At 42.7% G+C, this 26,874-nt stretch overlaps 2 protein-coding genes across 2 annotated transcripts in view; both read left to right on the top strand.

Moving 5' to 3' along the window:
• Positions 1-14,758, top strand: part of PDE11A (phosphodiesterase 11A) — a 138,147-nt gene extending 123,389 nt beyond the window's left edge. The window contains exons 19-20 of the mRNA XM_072874404.1: positions 753-836; positions 14,442-14,758. Coding sequence (XP_072730505.1) covers positions 753-836; positions 14,442-14,603 — 246 coding nt within the window. The 3' untranslated portion in view covers positions 14,604-14,758. The remainder of the gene's footprint in view (positions 1-752; positions 837-14,441) is intronic.
• A 6,794-nt stretch (positions 14,759-21,552) lies between these two features.
• Positions 21,553-24,227, top strand: LOC140657662 (intraflagellar transport protein 70A-like). The gene has a single exon (XM_072874995.1). The coding sequence runs from the start codon at positions 21,692-21,694 to the stop codon at positions 23,690-23,692; it is 2,001 nt and encodes a 666-aa protein (XP_072731096.1). The 5' UTR covers positions 21,553-21,691; the 3' UTR covers positions 23,693-24,227.
• Positions 24,228-26,874: the final 2,647 nt, after the last annotated feature.

Here is a 26,874-nt window from a genome sequence, read left to right as displayed (position 1 = left end):
AGAGAGTAAAAAAAGGCATTTGGTGAATGGTATGGATGGGCCACAAGAAGGAGGATTAAAATCCTGTAGATGGAAAGCTGATGGACCCAAGTAATCTCAGGCAGGGTATGGAGGAAACTCAACTCACGTTCAGACTTTTCAGAACTCAGTTTCTTCCATCTCCTTTCAGCCAATAATTGAGCCTCTTAAACATCAGCTTTGACCTCTATAATTTCCTCACTGGGGGACTGCTGCAAGCAGTGAATTAGGCTGTTTCCAGAGGAACAAACTGATAACTGCTCCCAAAACGGATCTGTTGATTCCCCATCCTTTGGATTCACAGACATGGCTGGTTCTGCAGAAAGGGTCTGTAACTGGGAGGGAGGGAGCCAGCCCAGATCTACCACTGTTCATTTTGCTCAGCTGGAAAACCCTACGTGAGAAAAGAGAAATTTCTACTCAAAGGTATCTACTTTACATTTCTGCAGGAGGTTTCTTACCAGCTCAACTCCAACTGTGGAGCATTTATTTTACATCACAGAATTATAAAACTCAAATACATTCAGCCTACAAATTTCAAAACAGAATTGAAAATAAACAGTTTATTTTTCATGCCAGACAAAGCAGTAGGGAGACTGCTGCAAAGATTGATTACGGTTTACAGAGTGTTCTGGTTGTGAGAATTTGATCATAGCTCCAAAGTGCTGGATGATGTGTCTGTAAAATACTCCAGTGTAATAAAGCATGACAGTTTTGTTCCCTTCTCAATTCAGGCCATTTTTGATCGGAACAGGAAAGATGAACTACCCAGGTTGCAGCTCGAGTGGATTGATAGCATCTGCATGCCATTATATGAGGTAATTTTTACTTACTGCTCCTGTAGAGTCCAGAGAAGATTGTTCTTGTCTCTCTAGGGAGAAAGAGTTAGCTTACAGTGCAGCCTTGAAGGCTATTTGAACTCTTATCTTCCTTCGACTTTACCAAAAGTCTGAATTCTATGCAGAAATCTTCAGATTCCCTGAAGGTGGTAATATCTATAAACATAATTCCTCTCTAAGTTATAAAAGCTGGTAGGGCAACTGTTTATTTCATTATGTTTGAGACAAACTGATTCTCACCAAGGCAAGGTGTGGAGTGCTCTGCAGAAAGGTGCCAGAGGGATGGCCTCATTAGGTACTGCTGTCAGACCTGTCCGAATATCTGTGACCCAAAGGGAAGCTCAAGGCTGAGCCTTTGCACTCCCTTCCGGCTCCTTTGCAAACTGTTAAGGGGCACTCTAGGCCAAGCCTTTAAGGTCAGTGACAAATGATTTGTGGTTTAACCTGTGTGCTGTTTAACTTGGAGTTTACTCTTTTAATCGTGCTCCTACACAGACTGCGTGGGTGCTTGGTACAAGGTGTATAAGCTCTCAAGTACTACTCTATTAGGGCTATAGATGACCAGAATAATGCTTCTCTCTTTTTGGATTAAACCAGCTTCAGAATTTGACTTGTGTAACATAAGCTTCACCATTTTAACTTTTTCTCTCTTCTGTGTATAGAAAGCAGAGCTACACGAGCAGGATGATAAATGGAAAATAACACTATAGAAACGTAACCATCAATAACTGTCAGCCAGTTTTCCTCCTACTCACTGAAACCATACAGACTGCCTTATGCCATTAAAGGCTGCCAGTTTGGCCATTGATACCTGAGAAAACATGGGGATGTTCTCACTAGGCATTTTTGGGGAAATGCAGTAAGTTCTCCCTGTTACCACTGCACCCCAAACTGCCTCACATCTCCGAGCAATGAATGAGTCAGTGATCACACAAAGCCAAGAGCTGGGAAGCAGGTACCAGCTGCCATGTTAACATTAAACTGTTGAGCTTCTGCCTGAATGTAGCTTCCCTACACACGCACAATAATGGATTAGCAGTTCCTTTTAATTTTACAGACCAGATATGTCATCAATAGCAAACGGGGTTAGAAGGATGATGTGCTTCCCCTGCCCTCTATACCTTGTCGCATCTGAGGCTGCCACTGTGGCAATAATGAAGTGACTGCCCAGCAGCAAGGGCAACTCCTGTTGTGCAATGTAGACAGCATGCGCTTGTGTAAACAGCAAGGTGGGCTACTGCTTTGACAGCAAATCCTGTCCCTTTCTTAGATCAGTCTTTGTCATGATGAAATAAACTAAATCTATGGCTTTCGAACAATTAAGGCAAAGCAAGCACAGAAGAAGAAAATAAACCTCTATTTTTTTAAATACCAAGATAATTTTGGACAATATGGGGTGGGGGGGAACTCACCTTGGATGAAAACTCTTTAAAAATAATGTTCCTTTCAATGTAATAGTTCATATTACACTAGAATGCATATTATACCAGAATTCATGATTTGTAATAGCATCTGTAATCCAAAAATGTACAATAAAGCAGGAAGAGCTGATAATCATACCATCCTCTGTATGAGAAGACTACATCTGAACACTAAAGCTCTGGTTAGTTAGCTCCATCTTAGCAGGAGATCTCTGGGGAATATATTCACATCTGATTTCCCTGCTTTCTGCTGTCTTTGCATCATGCTGTGCAGCTATTAGCCTGCTGCTCAACAATTTAAAAGAGAGACACCATCAAACCTGGAAGTCATTGCAGCACCAGCCTTAGGGGTAAACAGAAAACTTGATGTCATAGTATCACACTGCGGGAGATTCTCTCCTCAATGTGAAGCCAAGTTTTAATTTTCATATCCAGCTTAATCAAACCTTAATACACATATCACATCAGCAGTGTATTCAGGCATTGTAAATCCTCCGTTTAGGGCTGGCTGAACACTACAACTATGGCCAAGTCCTACATTTCTTTTTTTTTCTTTCCAAATACATTCTTTAAAATTCTAGCCATTCTAATACATTGTAGGGACTGCATGTGGGGATAGAATGGGTTACACCATTACAAATGCAACATAAAGAGGCAGAGTGGCAGCTGACAAATTAGTAAAATCTTAGCGGTACTTATATAGCTCACTAGCATAGTGCTTATAAAAACCGTATGTTTGACATAAACACTTGACACTCATTGTGATACCAAAATTACAACATTAAACCATAGAGAACAAAATCAAGGCTTTTGCATGTAATTTTTTCCATGCTAGTGATTAGAATTCCTGAATCTGTGTGGGCAGATCCTAGCATCCAGAGCCCTGAAGCCCTCTGTAGGGAACGCACGCGTCCATACCAATGCAGTTGCTACAGCAGGACCTAATGCTGTGCTGTTTTATCTGACACCCACACAGTAGAGATGGTCCCAGCAACTGCTGGCAACTCCCATTAAAGTCAGACAGGAGATCAGCAGAGCGCCCTGAAATTTTCTTTGCTCAAAGTAGTTCCCAAGAGTAGGCTATTCCTGGCAGCTGCGGACGTCTGAAGTATACAATGCAGAAGGAGCTTCACAGCCCAAACTTCCAGGAGTGGTCTGACACCACCCCAGTGCCACTGACAGTACTATAGCAAACCATATCTTCTCCACAGTCGAAGCTTATGAGCAAGGCTATGTACCAGAGTGCCCACGAGGAATGTTTCATATTTAAAACAGTATATAAACTTTGCAGAGCATTTTAGAGAGTTATGGCCTTCCTAGCCTTATTTTTTTTTCCATTCTGAAACATTCTTTGGGACTTGATCAGTCTTCTGGGGAGATTTGGCCCTACTTCGTCCTTATGCATCTGCTCTGCTCTCTGCAATTCCTTAAGGTAGCTCAAGAAAACCCACTCTAAGGTGCAGTTCTTCTCCCAAGTAAAGGATAATGAAGTCATCTTTATTGGGGGATGTGTATCACATCCCTCTGCTTAGCTGGCTAGAACGGTTTTCTGAGTTTGGTCCCTTTTTGTGAGGAGGTTTACAAGTGACTAGCAAATCCTCAAGATCTGTGCACCTTCCATTAGTAATCCTGTTTGCCCCTTGGAATGCCCATCTGACCCAGAAGAAAGAAGGTCAAAGATATACAAAATGTGCTATATCATAAGCTAACATGGAGCTTGAAGCTAAATATAGATACGGAATGATACCTGGGGATATTAAAAAAAAAATCAGGAATTATACACAGCTAGATTTCCCATATCCAAGTGTCTAAATCCAAAACCTTTTTGTGTTTGCTCTGTAAGCCTGACTCTGCTCTTGGCACCAGGTAAGCCATGGCTCTGCTCCCTTGCTCTCTACCACATCTGCTGCTCAATGTGGGAATCAAGCCACCTCCAATTTCAAAATACCTTAGTAATCAAATCTGTTTCCTTCACACTGTGGATCAAAGGTTTGTGAAGATAAAAGCTTCCCAATTTTTTGTTCATTGCTTTTTATTACACTTGGGACATTATAATTTTATTGAATTTACTTTTTTGTTACTGTAGTGATCACTGATCAGAGTATTTTTATGTGACAGTGGAGTTTTTGCCTTGAGTAGCAGAACAGCCATCCAGTTACTCTGAAGCTCTGATTTTAGGGGCTTTAGTTACACTTTACTGCATCATATTGGCTCTTCATTCAAAAATGCCAGCAAGAAAAGAGTTCATCAGTAGAGATGAGAAACAAGGTTATTAGAATAATAATTTATAAGGAAAAATGCATTTTTTTGGAACTGTAGAGCATTTCAAATCTACTAATGAAGCTTCAGTGTGAAGGAATCATCCCCTTTTTTGGTAGAATATTCTATAAAGGGGAGTACATGCAACTAAAGCAGAAAATCTAAGACATCCCACTGGAAATAAAGCACTGTGGCTACGCTGACAGCTGTGTTCACCACACAGAGAGAGTATTTTGTACCTATTTGGACATACATGTTCATGTAACAGGAAACAGAATTTTGATCATTGAGACAAATTACCTCTCTGACCCTCCAGTAAAGACATGCTAAGAGTTTCAACACTAACAGATTTCTCTCCTGGACTCTGTGGTTTGTGTGTACCTAAGACAGGATCAGTCACAGATTTTTCCCAACTCAGATTAGATTTCTCTGTGGGGAGCAGACAGAGTGGGAGAGTGAAGATCTTATTCTTTTTAATCATTATTTTTCTCTCAAACAACATCAAAGCTTCAGCGATTCACATCAAACAAAAGATGCTAACAGAAGCCCAGCTCTGTTCACAGCATTGTTAGGCAGAGACAGTAACACTATGAATAGCAGGGCCAAAGGCCATGCACTCTGCTTCTGGGCAGATAAATACATAGTCAGGTAGTCAGTGACAATGACAGCAGCGATTTAAATTTAAGGGAGATGTCTTTGTGGAAGATAAAGAAGCTCACAGCTTTTACAACTTATGCGTGCCTGAGATTGCCCTGCTCACCTCTACCTTGGTGCTCCATTGAACTGCTCCATTTTAGTGCTATTTTTAGTGCTATTCAAGATTTTCTTGGGTATTGAGAGCTTTAAACATATAATAGTATCTACAGAAGTGAATTTGCATTACTGCATCCAATATTCTAGGGGGAATCTGGAAAGAGTAGAAACATTTATGTTTAGCCTAGCAAGTACTTTAAATGTTTTGAACGGAATGTGGAGGGACAGAGTCCTTCTTTATCACATTGTTTGATGTACTTATAAAGAAATCTAATCACTCTGCAACTCCAAGAGCTCTGATATGCCTGTCTTCCTACAGAAGATAACGTCTGGCCTTGTAATTAAATCTGTCTTTAGAGTATGATGATGTAGCTGCAAAGCATCTATTCTGCTTGTAACCATACATTAAATGCACAGGGTATCATAAATGGTAGAGCCTCTACAAAGCATAGAAAAATACACAGAAATCTCCAAAACTCACGGCTACCTCTATGCTTTAACTTCTCTGGTTCAAGAGTTGATTCTGACAGCTGAATTGGAAGTGCATATGCACACACGGTGATTTTTTGCCAAAAGTGTATACTCTAGTTACAATTATAAGGCAGGAGATTAACCATTTAATATTCCTTTGCAGAGAAGGAGGAAAAGGTATGCTTTAAGAATCATGCTTATGCTGCTATGTCCTGATGCAGCCCTTCCTCAGTTACCACTTCTATCCCTTTCCCTCATTCCTTCAATTACAATTTTGCATAAGGAAATATTGATAAGAAATTCAGGGTTTGGACCACTCCTCTAGAAGTCCTGCTTGTCCAGAATGGACTGTATGGGATGGCTTAGTCCTTGCTCAGCCAAGAGTCACTGGATGCAGCCAAAACAATGACTTCTTCCTTCAGATGTTTCTGTCCTCTCTGTACAGTCAGAACTGAAAAACTTTTAAAATTATTTAATGGGGAAGAGTTAATCTATATGAACGTTTTGGAAATGGCTTGCTGTACCCACCATTCACCCATACCCGGGGTTGTTGGTACAAAAGTCAGAGCACTGCTGTTCTGTTTTAAGTTTGCAACTAGTCAGGGGACAGAGATAGCACTAAGTAGTGAGCTGTTCACTGTGAGCAATATATAGACATTCCCTGAAATATGTTCACAAGTTGTTGAGAAGTGTCTTAACCAAAAAAAAATGGGGGGGGGGGGGGGAACAGGACTAAGCTATTGGAAAAACTGTGTTCACAGGAAGCACTTTGATCAGCTCTGTGTGATTCTCATTGAAATCAGCTTTTCCTTTGTTGCATGTCGAGGGAAGAGGAGGATAACTTTCAATAGATCCTAAAGAATACCATAAAGATGCACACTTTTGGCAGGGCTTATTTCTGACATTTGATTTGGACACAGAGAGTGAGAGATAATGCATCTATGCTTCCTGGGACTGCCTGGCTGACAAGGATTAGTAAGGCAGATAGGCTCAGGATGCAGTATGTGATACACCATGGACTGAGGCTGCACAGACATTGGCAGATCAAATTAGTCTCACTTTGTGTTGAAATCCAGGGGGTAATATTATCCAAGGAAGAGCAGGTGCAACATATTCTGCTGTGTTTGTAAGAAATTTGCTTCAGAGGAAACTTAATCAGGCCAAATGCCAGTGCTGGGGGGAGTTGGTAGTTAAGGATTATGTTAGGAATAAGGGTTTGTCAAAGAGAAAGGAGATTTTGGCACTGCAGAAGGATCTTTCTGTAGCCTTGAAATAGGAACTCAACTAGGTTCAGCACTTTAGTTGCCTTGTTGCTTGTCTACTAATGATGAACCTAAACGAGGCCACCCAGAATGAATTCTCTTGAACTTTCAGAAAACTCAGATACTATGACTGTATTACAACTTCCAGTAACACAATGTGTCAACAAACTTTTTTTCTTACCTCATGCCCTTAACCTAAGAGTCTGTTTTTTCTGCTACTTTTGTACCAATAGAGAGAAAAGGTGAAGAAGAGCTATACAAGAAAGAAAAACCAGGAAAAGAAGAAAGAATGCTTTTATTTGCAATTCCCTTCTAAGTCAGTCACTGTTTCACAGTGTAATATGGAAAGGCATAGTTTTGGTGGTTTCAGAGCAAGGATTTTTGTGTCTATGGGTATCACGAACATCTTTTTACAGTGGACACAAAGATCCTGATCCTCTTTTCTTGTTTCCTGAGAGCAGGGAGGAATTCATTTTGCTTTTGGAAATTAACAGAACATTATTTTTACTAGGATTTTTGTAATTTGGTGGGATTATTGATGAAACATTGTATTTCTATCAACAATTTTAGGAATTTACAAGTTTTCCCAAAATGCTTAGAAGAAGACACAGCAAAAAAAAGTACTTTTTCCCTTCAAACAAGAGTACTTCAACTTACTTCTGAGACAGTCATTTTATGCCAAAAAGGTCTCAACTGAAAGGGCAGGTCATCAACAAAGATATTTGGGAGAAGATAGGAAAACCAACATTTGCTGTTGCCTTTATTGAAGCTTAGCTTCACTAGCTTAGCTTCACTAAAGGCTTTCAGCCTGATCTGTGAGAAAAAGTGAATAATTCATAATACTACAATTTCTATTGCTGTCTTATTTAGAATTATCTGCCCAATGTGTTGCGAAGGACATGCAGTCGTGTATGGAAATGTCTATAAAGATCTGAGGAAGTAGATTGAAAAGTTGGCAGATAAGGTAGAAGAGACAGCCAATAGAGGGAACTCAAATTGTACAGCAAATCTGAAAGAAGATAAATGGATAATTTAACAGCCATTCAGTTTTCAAGAAAGACAAAGCACAAACTACATTGCATCAGAAAAGGACTAGAAATGATGATGGATGAAACGCTTCAAGTAAGTGTTTAACACAACAGAATCACAGTTGCCTGCAGAATTCCCAGCTGAGGGCAAATTCAAAGAACTAAATAAGGATATGAGACTGATATGGTTTGAAGAGTTTTTCAAAATCCATTTAATAGCAAGGCAGAAGACATTGATCTGCTGCTTGCTTAAAATGTTGAAAGGAAAAGAGTTAGAAACATTCTGTCTCTTGCATGCTTCAGACGTAGAATCAAAACCATAAACAGCAGAGCAAAATAAGAAGTTGTTTATGAAATAATAACTCTTCCTCTTCTGAGCAAACCCTCGGTTTCATGAAATTATTATCAACAGATGAATCATTTGCAACTATAGCAACACATCAGTTGAGCTACTTCAGTAGGTACCCAGTCCTTCAGTATTACTCTTTCCCTTTGACAGCATAGCATGCTTGATATTGGTCAGAGCACATTTGGCTACCAGGAGCTCTGTACATATTTTCCTCCCTGAAGTACCTGGCACATTTTACCAGTGGAGAATCTTACGTTATAAGATATGTAAGATATATACATCCCTCTATAGTATGCATGTTTACTTACAAAGGAGTGCAGCATTATGCTTGCTAGTGTACCATCACCAGAAAGAAACATAACGCTAATTCATAGTAGAAGAGCTGAACACTTGTGCATGTATTAGATCCCTTTCCAGTCACAATTAGCTTCCTTCCACACTGCTATCAATTTCTATAGAGAAGATAAAAGAAAACCCTATTTTCTATTGGGGAAGTTAGCAGTATATTCATTTCATCTAATTACATTTTTAGGCATCAGAAAAAAATTCCCTGGCAGAAATGCAAAAGTAATGCACTGATGCATTATGTATTTCACGATCTGGACTCCTCCTCAGTAAGTCCTAGAAGGAATAAACAAAGTCTCCTTCAACTATAAGGAGATTGTAGTAATTTTTTTTTTCCCATGAACTCAGCATCCTCCCAAATACAGTAATTTTTTCTGGAACATAATGATTAAATATGCCCCTGAATCAGTAGGGCAAATAATTAATTCATATACGCACCCAGTCAAAAGTTCATAGAAGTTAATCCCTGTATCTTCTCTGTATCGCTTTATCTTCTGTATTCTACCTATAGAAGGTAGAATTTTAGCAGTCTTTTTGTTTTTAGTACATGGGCATATATACAGAAATACTTTTGGTTTTTCAAAACAACTTCCATCAAGTATTTGTATTATGAAGATCAAATCTGTGGATGACTGCAGTACAGGTTCCCTTTTATCTGAACTAATCTGAAGTTCAAGGACTTTCAGATGGATGGCTCACCTTTGGCCTATGTATTCTCACGTGAAAGCCACTTCAGCAAAACTCAGGAGTCCAATTCAGCTTTGCTGTAACTGGTCACGACTCTCTTGACTTCAGCAATGCTTCATATGCTTACACCAGGTCTGAATTTATCCCTATGGCTTCTCGGTCACTAGTCCTCCCTTCCAACTCAGAAACTGCCTACATAATAAAAGTGATTCATTAGAAACCACTGGGTTCCAAAGTAGAGTGAACACTGAGACCTATAACTTTTTGATATGTGCTCAGTCATAAAAATGAATTTATATGGCCTTATTCCATAAACTCACTTTACAAATATTAGACCCACAACCATACTTCCGTGAGCTTGTCAAAGCTCGTAAGTTAAGCAAGGTCAGAATTGGTCAATATTTGGATGAGAATCTCCCGGGGGGGGGGGGGGGGGGAAGAAAAGTATATACTCTGGAGGTCCTGTGGTGTTTGTAAGTTAGGGCATACCCTGCTCCTCTTTAAATGGATTGGGTATTAGTCTTAGAATACAACAAAACGTTGTATTTGCTTTAGCAATAGTTTGGACTCTGGCCACATCTGTGCTGCATCTTGGCTGCTTCAGATAACATCCTTTCCCAGAGATGAAGGTGATATAGCAGATGAAGTCCTCTCCCCCACCACTACCCTTTAACCCAGGAGGTAGATCCACCAACAAATGCCTCCACTGCTACCCATCACCCTCTCCCCAAAGAGGTTTGTTGCTACTTCTACTATTTCTGCATTTTCTATGCTTTATCTCGCAAAATATACCTAAGAAAGACATCTCTATACCCAAGGAAAAACACTCTCTGTTCCCTCCCTCCCTTCTCCCATAAATAGCTTCCTCTGAGTATCTCATGCTCTCCCCCTTTGGGGCTATTCCTTCAGGCAGCTCTGCACCTCTCCCATGCACACAATGTACTGCTGAAGTGCCTTTAACCTTTTATTGTACTGGAGGAGCTTATATGTAAGAGGAGCTATACTTTGTTAAAGTATGCTGTGGGCAGAGCAGCACGTAGTCACAAAGATACCTAAAATATTGAAGGTGGTAAGAAAAAGTGCTATACAGTAACTTTCTGAGAAACAGCTTAGTCACGCATCTGAGGTAATACATGGATGCAGAAGGGAACTGCAAACCTGTCTGGCTTTTCCTAACGCCGGAGCACACAGTTGCCAGCATGACCGCTCTTCCAGCATGCTTTATCACTCTGCGATTAAGAACAGCTTTTACAGCAAAGGGGATAAAACGGGAAGGGTCACCAATCCTGTACCTATTGCTGTGTAGCAAGGCAGCTGCGTTGCAGCAGCAGGACTGCAAGTGGGCGTCGAGGTCCCAGGCGCAGAGATGGGAACTCCCCCAGGCAGGGGTTCCCTTGCCACCACCACCCACCCAGCCTCATGCCTGGCTGTGGCTGCCCGCCGGCTCACAGCCCGTGTGCTGCACTAAGGAGGGAGAGGAAAAAGGGCGTTTCTGGAGCTATGAGTTTATGTGGTGGTATCCCGTGTCAGGCAGCTGTTGAAGACCAAGCCTCTTCCTACTAAAAGAGGCAGATAATAAATTGAGCGTTAAGAAGCTGGATACCAAATTAGACAGATCACTAGCAAAGCTGTTTGTAAGAGGCATGCATCAAAAATAGCGGCATGGAGGAGCAGTACATCAAGGGGTTTTCATGCAATAAAATGGAAAGTAAAAAGTGCAGCCAGGAGGTAGAAACCCTGACTAGGCTACAGCCAAATAAACTTAAATAGCTTTGGGAATAAATTGGTGGTTTAATCCAGATCAGGAACAGGTGCTATGAATGTAATTCAGTAAATGGTCGAGAGCCTGCCAGAAGGGAGAGAAATGTGTTGCTTTTGAGATAATTTCCCAGAAGCTTCATAAAAGAAAATTGATTACTGGAGTTTAATAATTAAAACAGGGCCAGATATATAGTAATCAAATGAGTTTTTAATTATATCTCAAGCAGAAATAAAATCCAATTTGTGTACTTTGTATCAGAAAAGTCCTACTGAAATGCTTTGGTAGCTGGAAAAAATAAAATAAAAGCTAATTTCCATAGGAATTATAGTAGTTGGTTTAATTAAAAGACTAGATCAGAATGAAAGAGTCCCAAAGTGAAAGGTCACTAAATACAGAAGCAGTGGTTTAAACATCAAATCAATGTCTGAATAAAGGCATTTTATAGACCAAGTGCAAAATCTGCACTGTCAAGTATCCCTAATCTAAATTAATGTGTTACAAAATAAAGTTTATCAAAATTACACTATATATTTTGTAAGTATTCTGTAGAATTAATTGCTTGTGCTATGGTAAAACTGAATATTAAAGACATGGTTTATTCTTTCTTAAATATCCCTTTTAATTTATTTCATCAAAGTTAATGTTATTAGTTAACCATTCTTGTTATTTACATGGTAACCTCTGTTGTACCTGGGTTATTAGACTCTGTAATATGCACTTAGGTATATATTTCTAAGAAATATATGTATTTACTTTTGGATTTACAATGTGTTTACAGCTCATAAGATACAGTGATTAGCGTAGAACTGTGTGGGTGCTCCTTGAATCCATTCCCAATCTACCTGGGCTTCTGGTCTCTGCTGTAGTCGATGCAAAGCTCATTGATCTAAGCAGCTCAAGCTCTCACAATCCTCCTGGCACTGTACGTGAGAGGGCTGTCTCCTACCATAAAAGTGTGGCATCTGCCTAAGCCTGGAGGGATGGGCACAGCAGCAGGTCATGCCCAGACCTCTGCATTTGCTCCCTGGCACTAGGATTGAAAACATCATGGTCCTGTGGTCAGTCTTGGCAAAAAAACAGTGCAGAAAGGGCACAGACATAGCCTAGAGCTGCACAGCCACACTGAGACAAAGTCCACTGTCCCAATGAGCTCCTTCTCCTCTATGTTGCCTGTAGCAGGTATAGGTTGCTGGTATAGCATTTATGACAGGAACAGACTGTACTGCATTTTGTGCTTACAGATCCTGGGGCTGACCAGGTGTGAGTGCAGAATGCCGTCTTTGCGCTTAGAGATGTTTGAAACACAGTGATTTTTAAACACTGATTTAAACACTGATTATTTTTGGTTTTTAAATCTAAATTGTATATTGGAAAAATACTTCATGAAAACTTTTTCAAGATATAAGAAATAGCAGCAAGCTTAACTGCCAGTAGATGGGTACTGGCTTTGCACACAAAGGATCCAAGTTGCTGTCGGGAGTTGAGTATCTAATGTGCTGCCTCTAGACACTGAGTTGGTAGTGGTAATGCAGGTGCTAATGATAACAGCACTGAGCTTTTCAGTTATTTTCACGTGTTTATGAGGTATTACTGCCCCTCTGTTTTGGACTCTGCCAAATCAAGTTTGAGGAATACACAATGGTCTGAAATAAAGAGCTAAAAATGGGGAGCTCTGAGGCACGGTGATGGAAATGTTATAAATTCACGTCCATTCTGTGAAATGAATGACTGTCACCAGCGAGCAATACTATATGTGGCAGAGCCTGCAGTAAACTCTGACTCTTACCCCAGGCCCAAGGTTGCAAAATTATCTGCCCAGTCTGTGCCATATTCTAAGGAAATAATTTCAAGCAGATTTACTTCAAGTTCCACACAAATCAGCTACTTACTCATGGCGTGATTTTTCAGAAGTGCTGAGCATTCATATTTCCTACTGAAGTCAACTGAAATTGCAAGTTTTCAGCACATCTTAAAATCAGGCCATTAACCCTTAATTATCATATAATAGCTCAATTAAAATCTACCAAGACTTACTTCAGTAGCTAACCAAGCTCCCAAGGCTTGCAGACTAGCTATAAAAAAAAATCCAGTTCTTTAGTGGTGTTTGGGCTCTGGGGACCATTTAAAGTGGTTGCTGTTAACCCTGCTATTTAAAGCAAATAATGAAAATGATCAACTGCAAAGGTACCTGCTTCCCCTTTCCTTTCTTTTCCTTAATAATTTTCTGCACTTCTAGAAAAACAACTTTTGCTGTCTTCTCTTTTTTTTTTTCCTTGCACCAACCCTTTATTTCAAATGACAAATACGTAGTTTCCACGCTATCAGAGAAGGCATGATACCCAACTCTCAGCAAAACCCCCTTCTTGCTAATCAAAAAAGGTGCAAAAGAATAATACTCCTCTGTCCTGAAAGAGCACATCACATGACCACTTTGGAGGTAACTGGTTAACCCTTTCTTCACATCCAGGTGCTGGATGTGGTTCTGAGGTTCTGTCTCTCTTTAATGTAGGGACAAAACCAAGTGAAGCACTTCTGGTCTTTCCACATAAGTATTTGATACTAAAGGGGAAGGTAAACTAAACGTCTAGCAAAGGTGTACAGAGATTATATAATTTGGGGGCTGATTCAAAGCCAGCTGAAACCAGATAAAAGATTGTTTCTGGCTTCTGTGAGCTTTGGAGTGGGTATGTAGAAAAGAGGTGACTTCAGTGCAATCTAAAAATAAAATTTTTTTTTCTTTATTTTGAGCACACAGAAATGGATTTTTTGCCAGCTTTGGAAAGCACAGTACTGTTGTGGTTTACTCATCTATAGGAAATAAGAATCTAGCACTAGGGAGAATCTGAAGGTTATTTCAGCTTTGTCCAACTTGTCATCCAGCCAGTGGACCTCCTGCTCATAGATGCCAGCAACCAGATAGCCTCAGGCACCTGGGGGATGCCTCAAAAGGACTATTTTTAAGGATTATAAAGCTAAACTAGTTGAGCAGCAATTCTGCCCCCTTATGTTCTTTTTTGACCTTTTTGGTGGCTTACTTAAAGCCTCAGGTAAACCAAGTAAGACAAAGAGATCTCAATGGGAACAACAAGCTTTACCTACACAGGAATTTACAGCTGGGGGCGAGGAGGGTGGGGACACGGTGCATATTAAACTCTTTTTACCCAGATACCCTGGACTGTCCATCAGAGGAGTGGAAATACTGCCAGTATTTTTTCTCTCACCCTCTTCTTTTTTAATCGTCTTCCAGTGTCTAGTGAAGCTGAATGTGAAACTGAAGCCTATGCTGGACTCCGTGGCAGTAAACAGAGGTAAATGGGAGGAGTTGCACCAAAAAAGACTTCCTTCTCAGGCAGCATCCTCGTCCTCCTTTTCCTCTAGCTTTACCATGTCTCTCAAAGACATAAATTAAGCCTGCAAATGTCAGTGTCGCTTTACGGTAAGAGCTGTCTGAAAGGCTTTCGTGAGCTTAGGCCCGCCATTTTTTTAAGAAATGCTTTCACAGACATGCTTAATTGATCGGATATTATCTTGATGGCAGCATAGTTTGCTTTTACTGGGAGGCTTAGTGGGACTGAAAGGAAGGCCTGCGGTGAGATTGCGCTGGTATCTGGAGTGACACGGAAGACTTAGCACAAGAAGCATTCATTCAGCTCCACTACATTTCAACTGCTGCTGTAAAAATCTGTAAAGCTGACAACAGACTGAAATATAAGAACTTACAGCTTAATAAAATTAATAATACAGAGCAGAACCGGGATGCAAGCTGGTCAATTCATATGCAAGGAGCTGCAGGAAAACAGAATAGTATGTAATTACATTGTTGTTTTGCATCTCTTCAGTACATGTTATGAATCAATTATGCCTGCTTTTGTGATGTTCCTCTCTCACTCTTCCCTCCTCTTTTATGCCTGAATGTTCTGAAAAGCCTGCTTTGTATTCTAAAGAAGTATTTTTTTACAACAAAGCTTCTTAGTGATTGATCAGGGCCTTTAGAATTGCCTACCTTTGCTACATTTAAAAACAAACTTTATTATCTTTAAAACCACCAACCTGTCCCTGCTTCCCTGAGAAATTCATATTAACAACGCAGTAAATTTCTCAGCAAGGGGAAGTTTGCATAAAGGCAAAATATTGCATGTTAGTTTTAGAGGTTTGGTTTTTTTCTTTTAAAAAATGCTCTTTTAACACATTTATTTTTTCTAAATTACAGTGTCCCCTAAGGAAAAGAGTAATGGGCTTTAATGAAAGTAGAATAAAAATAAAAAAGGAAATCTGTTGCCTTGTGCTTCAGGTTTATATTACATTGAAAAGTGGACCACAGATAAGCCCTTCTAGTGTAATTTCCAGTTGAAATTAATATTTTGAAATGGTGGAGAGGAAAAATATTATCATACTGGACTGACTACCTCTTACTTCTCTTGCAGTTCTTTCAGTACAATTTGAGATGCTGTTATTACAGCTAGCACAGCACTAGTCAAGGCTCACATGTAGCCATCCGTGGTAGAGGTGTTCATAACAATCTAATCAAACATGATCGGTCACAAAACCAATCGTGTCTGGTTCTGTGTGATGACACTAGTATTACCTGAAAGTTGGTCTCCTTCCATTAGCGCAAAGATCACTAGTGTAGCAAAACTGTGATCTATGATTTGAGGGTGCTTTCTCTGCTGCATGACTGGACACAAGAGGAGTCATGTTGCAGTGCTTACGAGTTCCCATTCATAGGGAAAAAAAGCCTTCATACTCCATGAAAAATGGGATTCTAAATATAGGATTGTCTGGCAGCAGAAAATACAGCTGAATTTTTAGTTTTACACCTGTGCCAAACTCCATTTACTTCAGTGAAATTACCTTGAACTGGCACCAACTTCATGGAAATCAGAACCTGGCCCAGCTGACCAGATGCTAAAAAGAGCTTTCCTCCTTTCTAAGGAAAGTGAGTCGTTAGCACCTTTGAAAAGCTGACTACATCTGTCTGACAATCAAACAGAAACAGCAAATCTGCTGATTGCTTCTTTAAAAAAAACACAACAAAACAAAAACCCTCTGTGCTACTAATCATGGGTATAGGAGAATAGCTGGAAATTTCAGTACTGTTGCAAGCCAATCTATTAGTACGCAACTGAACCACATCACTTTCTCTAGCAGAAAGAAGCAGGGAAGGAGCAGAAATGCAGACTGCACAATACTGAATACATGCACCAAATGGAAATGTTTCTGCTATTATTTTACCACTTCTTTCTTCCCTGAATAAAGACAGATGCAGGATAGTAAGCAGCAAGCCATACAAAACTTATAACACGTACTTTTATGGGAGAACCAGATACTAGGAACTGACATAGTACTGCTGGCAGGTATGCACAGCTTTCCTGAACTTTGATATTGCCTATTGCTAAGTATAACATAATTTATAGCGCATACCCTACAGCTCCCCCCAAGGTTGAGTCTCCCCTCATTTCCTCTCCTTTTTATTGGCTTCAGTGCGCTGTTGCCCATGGCAACACCCACTGGCAGGGATGGGGATTCAGCACCACCGCAACCTGACATACAGCTGAAGCTCTAACAATGTCAACCATCAATCAAGTGACTGTTTGTAATTGCCTCCATCTATTTCTCCTGTCTTTCGGTATCTTTGCTATTGTGGGTCAAAATTCAGAAACTGCTGACTAATGTTATGGTTCTGTTCCTCCATCACAAGGAAGAAAATGAGAGAGCACGGCTAGATCTTTATCAAATTGTTCTCAGGCAAAATGAAGCAACCCTACTGAAACCAGGGGGGCACAGTACTGCATCTCAGAACAGCATTTGGTCTCTGAAAGTGGTATAGCTCAATCTTAAAAAATAAATTAAAGTCTTGTAATATTTTTTTTAACACTCAGCTTAGGAACCCGCAAAAGATTTGCATTTTTGAGAGAAAAAGAAGATTCTTTGTGGAAGCACACAGTACGGTAAATAAACATATTCCCAGTTTCTCATATTTTAAGATGGTGGAAAACATTTTTAGCTGGTGCTTACAAACTTGATATAGACAGAAACTGTATCTGCTTTTCATTATTTCTGATAGGGAAACATTTTCCCAGTACTTCAGTCAGTTTTGCCAAACCCTTCCGAGATGCGCACAGGAGAGATGACTGTGTAGGTTATTAAATCGGAATTCTCCATGTTTTACTTGTTTCCCTGCCCACTGCACAAGCAGAGCTCAAAACCCATTGAAATCAGCTTAGTTCTGTGATTGCATATAAAACAGAGGTCCACAAGAGGCGAGACAAATTAGAGTGCATGTGGAGAAGAGGACAGAGACCCCACCATTACCCAGGACAGTGGCAGTAAAGCGCTGCTTGGCCTTTCTGTGAAGATGCCCTGATGCACGCTAGTCTGTCTCAGCAATAGGAGAGTCCTCACTTGTTTGCCCCGGCTGTTAGTGGAAACGTCGCCTTGAATGAGGGCTCTAGCATTTACAACGCCAGTGCTAAAATGTGGTGAGCACGTGGACCATCCATAGGGTCACAGGGGCTTCATTCTCCCCTCAAGGTGCTTCAAGCTGGCTCAACTGCAATGCCTTTTTTCTAGGTGTCCTCCAGACTAGTGCTAACAGCAGCGTGAATTCAGTCAGATTTCTCGTCTCATGGGTTACAGGCCATGAGGTCTCAGGAGCCAGCCAGTGGCCCTCACTTTATCTGCAGAAAATGCTCAAGAGAAGATCTGGGCCTTCATCCCCATCCTCAAAGACAGTTCAGGCCACACAGTAATTCCACTCAGGATTCCCACCTGTGAGACCCCTTACCAAAATCAACCTTTCCTCACAAAAAAAAAAAAGCAGAACTGCTCTAGCATTGTGTAGGGCAATCAGTGTTCAACTCCTACTTGATTTGGAGCAGGCTTTTGAACAGCGGGTGCACCTTCCCCACCAGCCTGTGGGGAGTCACAAGGGTGGGCTTGTCTCCTGCCCTCCTGCCAAAGCCCTTTACATGGGCCCAGCAGGGAGACAGGACACCCGTGGGGTACAGCCCCAATTTCTGCTTCATGCCTGGGAGATGCACAGAGCAGACAGGCTTTGGCGGAAGAGCTCAGGAGGGCTCGTATGTGCACCCTCCCAGATTAAAGCACTCCCCCCTGCAACAGGACCCTGTGGCCCCACCAGAAAACCAAACACTGTTCAAGGCAAGGAGCACCTGGGGTAGAGGCTCTCCTGCGACTCAGACAAAAGAAGGGTTTCCCCACCTCCTGAGAACGAGACGTCCCAGAGGTGTCTTTCGCCATAGTTTGAGTAGTCAAATCAGACAATTCCCCTTGAAAGTGCCTCATCATTTTGCCTTTCTCCCAGCCTGGGACCTACATGCAAAACAGAACAGCTTCAACAGAAAATAATCGAGATGTAGACATCTGCTTCTGTCAGGACACAGTTTTGCTCCTGCTCCAAAGCAGAATCACGCTTACAAGGTTAAGCAGCAGTAGCTCACATAAGTTTAAACCGTGTGCCTCATGTGGCAATTAGACATTGAACTCCCCATGCAGCTCTGTCACAGCCAGCCCCTACTGTCTGCAGGGCCAGGGATCTTGCTGAGGAGGTCATTAATATGTTTTGTGCCCTGCAGAAAATAACCGTAGAGTAGACGAGTATGTTGCATTTTACCTCAGGTATTCCTTCAGGTGGTGTCCTTGGTACAGCAGCTGCACTTTTCCGGACTGGTGACCTTGCTAATTGCTCCTTCTTAGAGTGCACTGCAATCTCATAATGTGCCTGTAGTTATCAACAAAGCCAATACTACTCACAAACTATTTTTGAAAACTGCAACCAGCAGTGCCTAATGTCATTTGTAATATTTAGACTAATTAATCCTAGTGGGAAAATAGGAGTGTTTCAGTCTACAGGCCAAATATTTATTTTCCCTTCATAAAATTAAAACAATTTTAGTTACTAATAGATCTTTTATGCATTGAGTGAAATTTTGGAACAGGTTTATGTCAAGGTTATGTAAAAACGTATTAACAGACATTTCCAATGCTTAGAGTGTTCTGGGCAAGAAAACGTAGAGCAAGAAGTTTTTGTATTGGCTTTGTCAAAGAAATGGAAGATTTTTAAGAGTAAGATCACGTGAATGGTTTCTAACGTAACAATGAAGTGGGAGGTATAAATCAGCTGAAATGAGAGACTCCAGAGATTTCCATCACTTGAATGTGCCACTATTGGAATACATACTGTATATTGCTTGTTGCCTTTTCTTTCTTGGATTACGTTGTATTTAATTACCAATTTATAAGCATGTTGGCCACTGCACTTTACAGTTGTGTGGGGAATACCATTATAAGCTTTGAACCTTTGCCTATGGGAAACAATTGACATATGCACAGAAATACTGTGTGTTTTCTAATGCAAGTTAATCCTACCTACTTTCAAAATGTGTAACTTAAGACTTCTGCATCCTTTTCCTTTTTGCATTTTAAGACCATTAACCTCATTGTTTTGCTTTAGTAGATCAAACAATGCTGATTCAGCTTTTTAAAGCATGTTTTTGAAATTAACAACTTGGTTTTATTGGTCTCTAAAAAAAAGTAATAAATCATTTTAATGGTTTTCTGTGATTTTTTAAATTATTATTATTTTTCTTTGAAAATACCTTGTCGGGATGAATCAGAACTGTATCCATTGATTACTGAATCACACAAATAGAAGAGCATGAAAACACATGCGACTGAGCAGCCCAGATACGATTTTTGAAACATGACCTTGCAGCAGTCGTTTCTGGAAGCAAACCTAACTGCACTGGATGCACTTGGCATTAGTCTGGAATGACCAGAAACCAAATCTGGCTGGTGACTTTAACAAACAAACAGAGCTATTTACATGTACAGAAATTACACAGATTATACAGTCTGTGATACTGGACGTATCATTGTTCAGTAGAAATACTGTGGGGAGAAAAAAAAAATCCCTCCAAAGAACAATTACGTTGTTGAAATACTTACAGAAAAGTGGGATATAATTTCTTCTACTTTCTTAAAGCTGCAGAAAAGCTGTCAGACTGTGCAAAGGTACAAACATCCTTCCTTCCATCAGCCATGACAAACTTTGGATCTTGACAGGCTGTAAAGGGGATGTTTCATGTTCAAAAAGCCCCCGAGACCAGTAAAATACTGGCCTGTGTTCCAAGACTGCGTGTTTACCTTAGGGCCTGCTTTTACACTACCACTTAGTGCTTAAGAGAACTTAAAGTCTATTACGCAAATTTTAGAAATAAAGGAGTTGAAAAAATCAGTGAACTCATTTTCATTCTACTTTTTATTCTTTCCACCTGCCTAAGTTATTGAAATGGGGCAACCATTCAGGTCTAGGCAGTGTTTTTAGGAGGAGCAGCCTGTTTGAGCTGATCTGGAATCATAGAATGGTTTGGGTTAGAAGGGACTTTAAAGATCATCTAGTTCCAGCCCCCCTGCCATGGTCAGGGACACCTTCCACCAGACCAGGTTGCTCAAAGCCCCATCCAACCTGGCCTTGAACACTTCCAGGTATGGGGCATCCACAGCTTCTCTGGGCAACCTGTTCCAGTGCCTCCCCAGCCTCATAGTGAAGAATTTCTTCCTTACGTCTAATCTAAATCTACCCTCTTTCAGTTTAAAGCCATTACCCCTTGTCCTATCCCTACATGCCCTTGCAAAAAGTCCTTCTCCAGCTTTCTTGTAGGTGCCCTTCAGGTACTGGAAGGCTGCTGTAAGGTCTCCCCAGACCCCTCTCTTCTCCAGGCTGAACAACCCCAACTCTCTCAGCCTGTCTTCATAGGAGGGGTGCTCCAGCCCTCTGACCATCTTCATGGCCCTCCTCTGGACTCACTCCAACAGGTCCATGTCCTTCTTATGTTGGGGGCCCCAGAGCTGAACACAGTACTCCAGGTGGGGTCTCATGAGAGCAGAGTAGAGGGGCAGAATCACCTCCCTCGACCTGCTGGCCACGGTTCTTTTGATGCAGCCCTAGTGAATCGTCACTACTCGGGAGATAAAAGCACGGAAGGGAAGAGAACATGGCGGGCAAACACAGAGGATGCCTCTTCCCTTCTCGGGCACCAGCTCCCCTTTGCACCACGGCGGCTAGAGAAACCGGGACGCACCGGCCGCCGCCATCCCCCCCTCCAGCACCAGCGCTGGGCGCCGCAGCAAACCGCCGGAGAAGCGGGAGGTCAGGAGGGCGGAGGGGAGGCAGGAGAGCTCAGCACTGAGGCCGGTGCCCCCGGCCCTCGCAGGGAGGCGGCGAGGCCGCCCGCACACCGACGCCTCAGCTCCAGAGCACTACAGCTCCCGGCATGCCCCGCGGCCAGCCGGCTGTCGCACCGCCCGCTGCGTGACCGCGCCCGCCCCAGCCGCTTCCGCTTCCGGGGGAGCGGCCGCCGTGGAGCAAAGTAACGTACCGGGGAGTACTTCCGCTCCGGCGGCAGGCGTTGCCATGGCAGGGAGGGGCCCGGCTTCCGCTTCCGCTCCGGCGGGGCAGTTGCCGTGGCAGCGGCGATGGAGGCCGCGCCGGTGCCCGACGGGCAGTACACGGCCGTCGTCTACGGGCTGATTGGCGGCGGGCGGTGCGGGGAGGCCGTGTCGCTGCTGAGCCGCGAGCTGCAGAAGAGCTGCCGCTCCCGGGGCGGCCTCTCCCTGCTGGGCTACTGCCACTACCAGCTGCAGGACTTCGCGGCGGCGGCCGAGTGCTACGAGCAGCTGGTGGCGCTGCACCCCGAGCTGGACGCGTACCGGCTCTACCAGGCGCAGGCCCTCTACAAGGCCGGGCTCTACGCCGAGGCCCTGCGGGCCACCAGCCCGCTGCTGGACCTCCCCGCCTACCAGGGCCGGGCCCTGCGCCTCCAGGCAGCTATCCACTATGCCCAGGGCGACCTCCCGGCGGCCAAGAGCCTGGTGGAGGAGGCGCTTGCCACCGCTGCGGACGGCGGCCCAGGGGCAGCCGAGGACCCCTCGGAGCGGGCGGACGCCGAGATCATCCTGGGCTGCCTGCTATACCGGCAGGGGCGGCATGAAGAGGCCAGCGGCAAGTTTGCCGGCGCCATGCAAGTGTTGGGTTACTGCCCTGAGCTGTCCTACAACATGGCGCTGTGCTGCTACACGGCCAAGCAGTATGCCCCCGCCCTCAAACACATCTCCGATATCATAGAGCGCGGCATCCACCAGCACCCAGAGCTCAGCGTGGGCATGACCACTGAGGGCATTGATGTCCGCAGCGTAGGCAACACTCTGCTCCTGCACCGCACAGCCCTGGTGGAGGCCTTCAACCTCAAGGCGGCCATTGAGTACCAACTGCGCAACCTGAAAGCGGCCCAGGAGGCGCTCACAGATATGCCGCCGAGGGCTGAAGAAGAGTTGGATCCGGTCACGCTGCACAACCAAGCACTAATGAACATGGACAGCCAGCCCACTGAAGGGTTTGAGAAACTCCAGTTTCTTCTGCTGCAGAACCCCTGTCCGCCAGAAACTTTTGGAAACTTGCTACTCCTCTATTGCAAGTATCAGTACTACGACCTGGCAGCTGATGTGCTGGCAGAGAATGCCCATCTAACCTACAAACTGCTCACACCTTACTTGTACAACTTCTTGGATGCCATTATTACTTGTCAAACTGCCCCTGAGGAGGCTTTCCACAAGCTAGATGATTCAGCAGGGACACTGACTGAGCAGCTGAGAAAACTCACGAAGCAGGTACAGGAAGCTAGGCAAAACTGGGATGATGAAGCTGTAAAAAAGGCAGTTAATGAGTATGATGAGACTCTGGATAAATATGTACCTGTCTTGATGGCCCAGGCAAAGATCTACTGGGACATGAAGAACTACACAATGGTAGAAAAGATTTTCCGCAAATCGGTGGAGTTCTGTAATGAACATGAGGTGTGGAAGCTCAATGTGGCTCACGTGCTCTTCATGCAAGAGAACAAGTATAAGGAGGCTATTAGCTTCTATGAGCCAATAGTTAAAAAGCACTATGACAACATTCTCCATGTCAGTGCCATTGTGTTAGCTAACCTCTGCGTTTCCTACATCCTGACAAGCCAGAATGAAGATGCAGAGGAACTGATGAGGAAGATCGAGAAGGGAGAAGAGCAGCTGTCCTATAATAATCCTGATAAAAATATCTACCATCTTTGTATTGTCAATCTAGTCATTGGTACCCTCTACTGTGTGAAGGGAAACTATGACTTTGGTATTTCAAGGGTCATTAAAAGCCTGGAGCCATATAACAAAAAACTGAGCACTGATACATGGTATTATGCCAAACGGTGTTTCCTGTCCTTGCTGGAGAACATGTCCAAGCACATGATCATGCTACGTGACAGCGTTATTCAAGAGTGCATTCAGTTTCTGAAGCAATGTGAGCTATATGGCAGAAACATCCCAGCCGTCATTGAGCAACCCCTTGAAGAAAAGAGGATGCACAGTGGGAAGAATACAGTTACCTACGAAGCCAGGCTTTTGAGGGCGCTGATGTATAAGATCATTGAGTGGACTGCGTAAATGGTGTTCCCATACAGTAGAAATGAGAACTTTGTGTCTGTTCTTTCTTATGCTTGTGAGGTGATGCTCACCCTGGTAGTCCACAGTGGTATGGGTTTTTCTCAATTGCTTACCTTTAAAGATTTTGTCCTGTATTTTAACAACATTCAGTGGAAAATACAATATTTGCATGACATTAACATACACCACATAACTAGGGGCATTCTCAGTAATCTGTCATGTTAAATACACCTTGAGATGTGTTGACCAAGAACTTCGTTACAGAAGTATCATAGAGTTTTCACCTATAAAATATTTTATCCTTCTGAAATTTTTGACCAAGTTTCTTTTCATTGGTTGACAGCTGAAAATAATTTGTTATCCATCTCTTCTAGCACAGAAATTGAAGAAACAGAGTTGTTTTAATTCTCTAATTTTGTGCCTGTGTGTGAAATGTTTTTCTTCTGCTTTTTCCAAGGTATTTTTAGTACAATACAGACCATGTTGATAGTATATTTAAACAACAAAAAATGGCTTTATAATAAAAAATAAGTCCTACAAACATTAACATTGCCTTTTGCTAACTCAGTAATAATGCACGAGCATTCTGGCAAATTGTATACCTAATACAGGGACCAGGAATATGTTCCAAGAAGGATATATTAGGATGGCACCTCAGTTTAGGTCTACCATTGCAGTAAAGTTCGTTATGACTGGACATAATTGGCTTCAGAGACACTGCCCAGTGCTGCCCCTCAGCTTCTGTGACCCCCAGAGTCCCTGTGCCTGCGCCATCCCACCAGCAGCTGTTGCCCTGCAGACCTGTTGGGTAGCAAGCGCTTACTTAGTAACGCAGTCCTCCATTTGCAGCCTGGCCTGCCCCTTTAATCCAAATACCATTCTTAGGATATACCAGTCTCTGGTAAGAGACTTTGTGAATATGAAATTATATTATTTTCCATATTTCTCAAAAAGCATGTAACTTCCATTTCATGAGAGGCTTACGACTTCTACCCTTAGATGGAAGAAATCCGCTTCTCAATTTCCTCCTTGTGTTACTGTTCCTGCATCTCTTAACACCTCTCTGAAACCCTGTTTATTTGCTTAATTCCTTTACTTGGCATCTCCATCGCAGTGGCATCAGACAGTGTATTTTCTCAACAGTCTTCTCATACCTTTTCAACCATATTACATGTTCCACAGCAAAGTAAGACCAAAATACCTTTCAGTGTTTTTATCCAGTCTGGTTCTGTGCCCCATGGCTGCTGTCCTTTTTGTGTATTCTGCCTTCTGAAGCAATGTGTGACCTGAAGTTTTTCAAATAAGGATCAAAGATCCGCAGCTTTAACTCATTTGCTTACCTTTGATACTGGCTCCCTGAGGAGCTGGCACAGGGGAATTTTGGAATCAGGCTGCGTGTCCCTCAAAATCCAGTTTCTGTGCTGTGGTTTAGCTGGAAAGAAAGAGGACAGCATTTTTGAAAGTTGCTCTATTATAAAGCAATAGAATACTTAATCCTTCCAGAGAGTTAGTGTATATAGGGACTGAACAGGCCTGCAACCATTTCAACATATAGAAAGTCAACTCTGCTTATCTGCTGGGAGAGAAACTTGTCAGGGCTGAGCATATCCTCTGTAGCTAAAGGAAACGGCTATGGGTTAGGTAGTGTTACAGTTTACCCAAAACTTCCTGTAACAGTAAAGTAAAATCAAATTTAACGGTGCCAAGAATGGGAAAATGTTCTGAAGAGGCTAGAGAGCAGGCAGCAGATGCGGCAAGGTGTCCTAGAGAGGCCTCCATAGCTCATTACTAGTCCATAAAGCCCCCGATTATGGTGATATTAAATATTTCCCACAAGTGCTTCCCCACAAGGAGGAGACCCATGATTTCAAATCTTGTTCACCTCCATGAAGCACAGCAGCAGGCTGTAAAGTATGTTTCTAATTTACAGTGGAATTGTATTATATATTATGCAGCATAAACAGCATGACCTTTAAAGTTTTTAAAAGTCATGCCACATAATGGCGTCTGAAGTGCAGTAATGGGCAATGACTTAGGGAACATCAGCCCTTTATTTAATATTCATTGTGCGTATTCTGTAAAAGTCAGTGGACATTTAAAAAAAATTCACTTTGCAGATTTGTGCCTGTGCAAATGTTGAATGCCCTCTAATGGAGAGCAATTTAGAGACCTTTCCATGGCTGACTGTTCGGTGATGTTCACATGCTCTAGCGGTTTCCGTACAACCGGTGCGTGACTTTCATTAGGGCGCTGCAGCCAGGATTAGCCGCACTAAGCGCTTCATCTCTTTCTCGCCTTCCGTGGCCACACAGGGGTCCACTGCAAATACGCGGAGGTGACAGGGTCGGCCGGCTCTGGCACACACTCCCCGATCCTGCCAGCCTCCAGGGAAGGCACAGGGCCCTTGGCCGCAGGGTGGGAAGGGAGAAGAGTCATGCTCCCCATGGAAAAAAAGTCTCCGTAAGAGGACATGGAGTTGTGCAAGATGTGGCTGTTTTAGAAAATACAGCTAGAGGGCAGTCAGCATGTCTGGAATTGGCTTCATCCTGTTGCAACAGATCAGATATACAAAAAAACCCACTGGAAAACCCCGGAGAAAATGTCAATAGCAGCATTTTCCCTGTTCTTTCCTTTTCCTTCTGTTTTTACCTGCTTTTCCTCCCAGAGTACACTACGCACCCATACAACCCAAGGTTTCTGAGCAGGTTGGGCGATGCTGAACACCATGAGCCCAATGTGGAGAGGCTTCTGCTGCTGAAAGGAGAGGGGGAAACAGCAGAGCTGAGACACAACAGGAGGAGATCTCGCACAGGTGCTTCCTCCTCTGCTGCATCAATGGATGCTTCTGCATGGGGTCTCCTCCCCATCCCAGCAGTATTTTCCACCCTGTCCACCACAGCCTCTTCCTCAGCAACAGCCACCCAACCTTCCTGTGGCCATGGGTCCTGGGGTCATGTGGCTGTTGTCTTTTGCAATGTAAGTGTGTTGCTTCCTCCAGTGGCAAGCATGCATTTATAGCATCTCTAACTGCAAAGCACTTTGGTCATGAAAAATATATAAATGTTACAACCAGTTTTATTACCATCTTTATACCTCATTTAATGTTATCACTATGTGACTTACACACAAAATACATTTTTAAAGGAAAGCACATACATTTTTATTTGGAGAAGAGGGAGGAC

The sequence above is a fragment of the Ciconia boyciana genome, chromosome 10 (assembly GCF_034638445.1).
Source record: "Ciconia boyciana chromosome 10, ASM3463844v1, whole genome shotgun sequence".
Taxonomy (NCBI): domain Eukaryota; kingdom Metazoa; phylum Chordata; class Aves; order Ciconiiformes; family Ciconiidae; genus Ciconia; species Ciconia boyciana.
The sequence above is the reverse complement of the archived record's forward strand: the minus strand, read 5'-3'. Positions and strand labels throughout refer to the sequence as shown.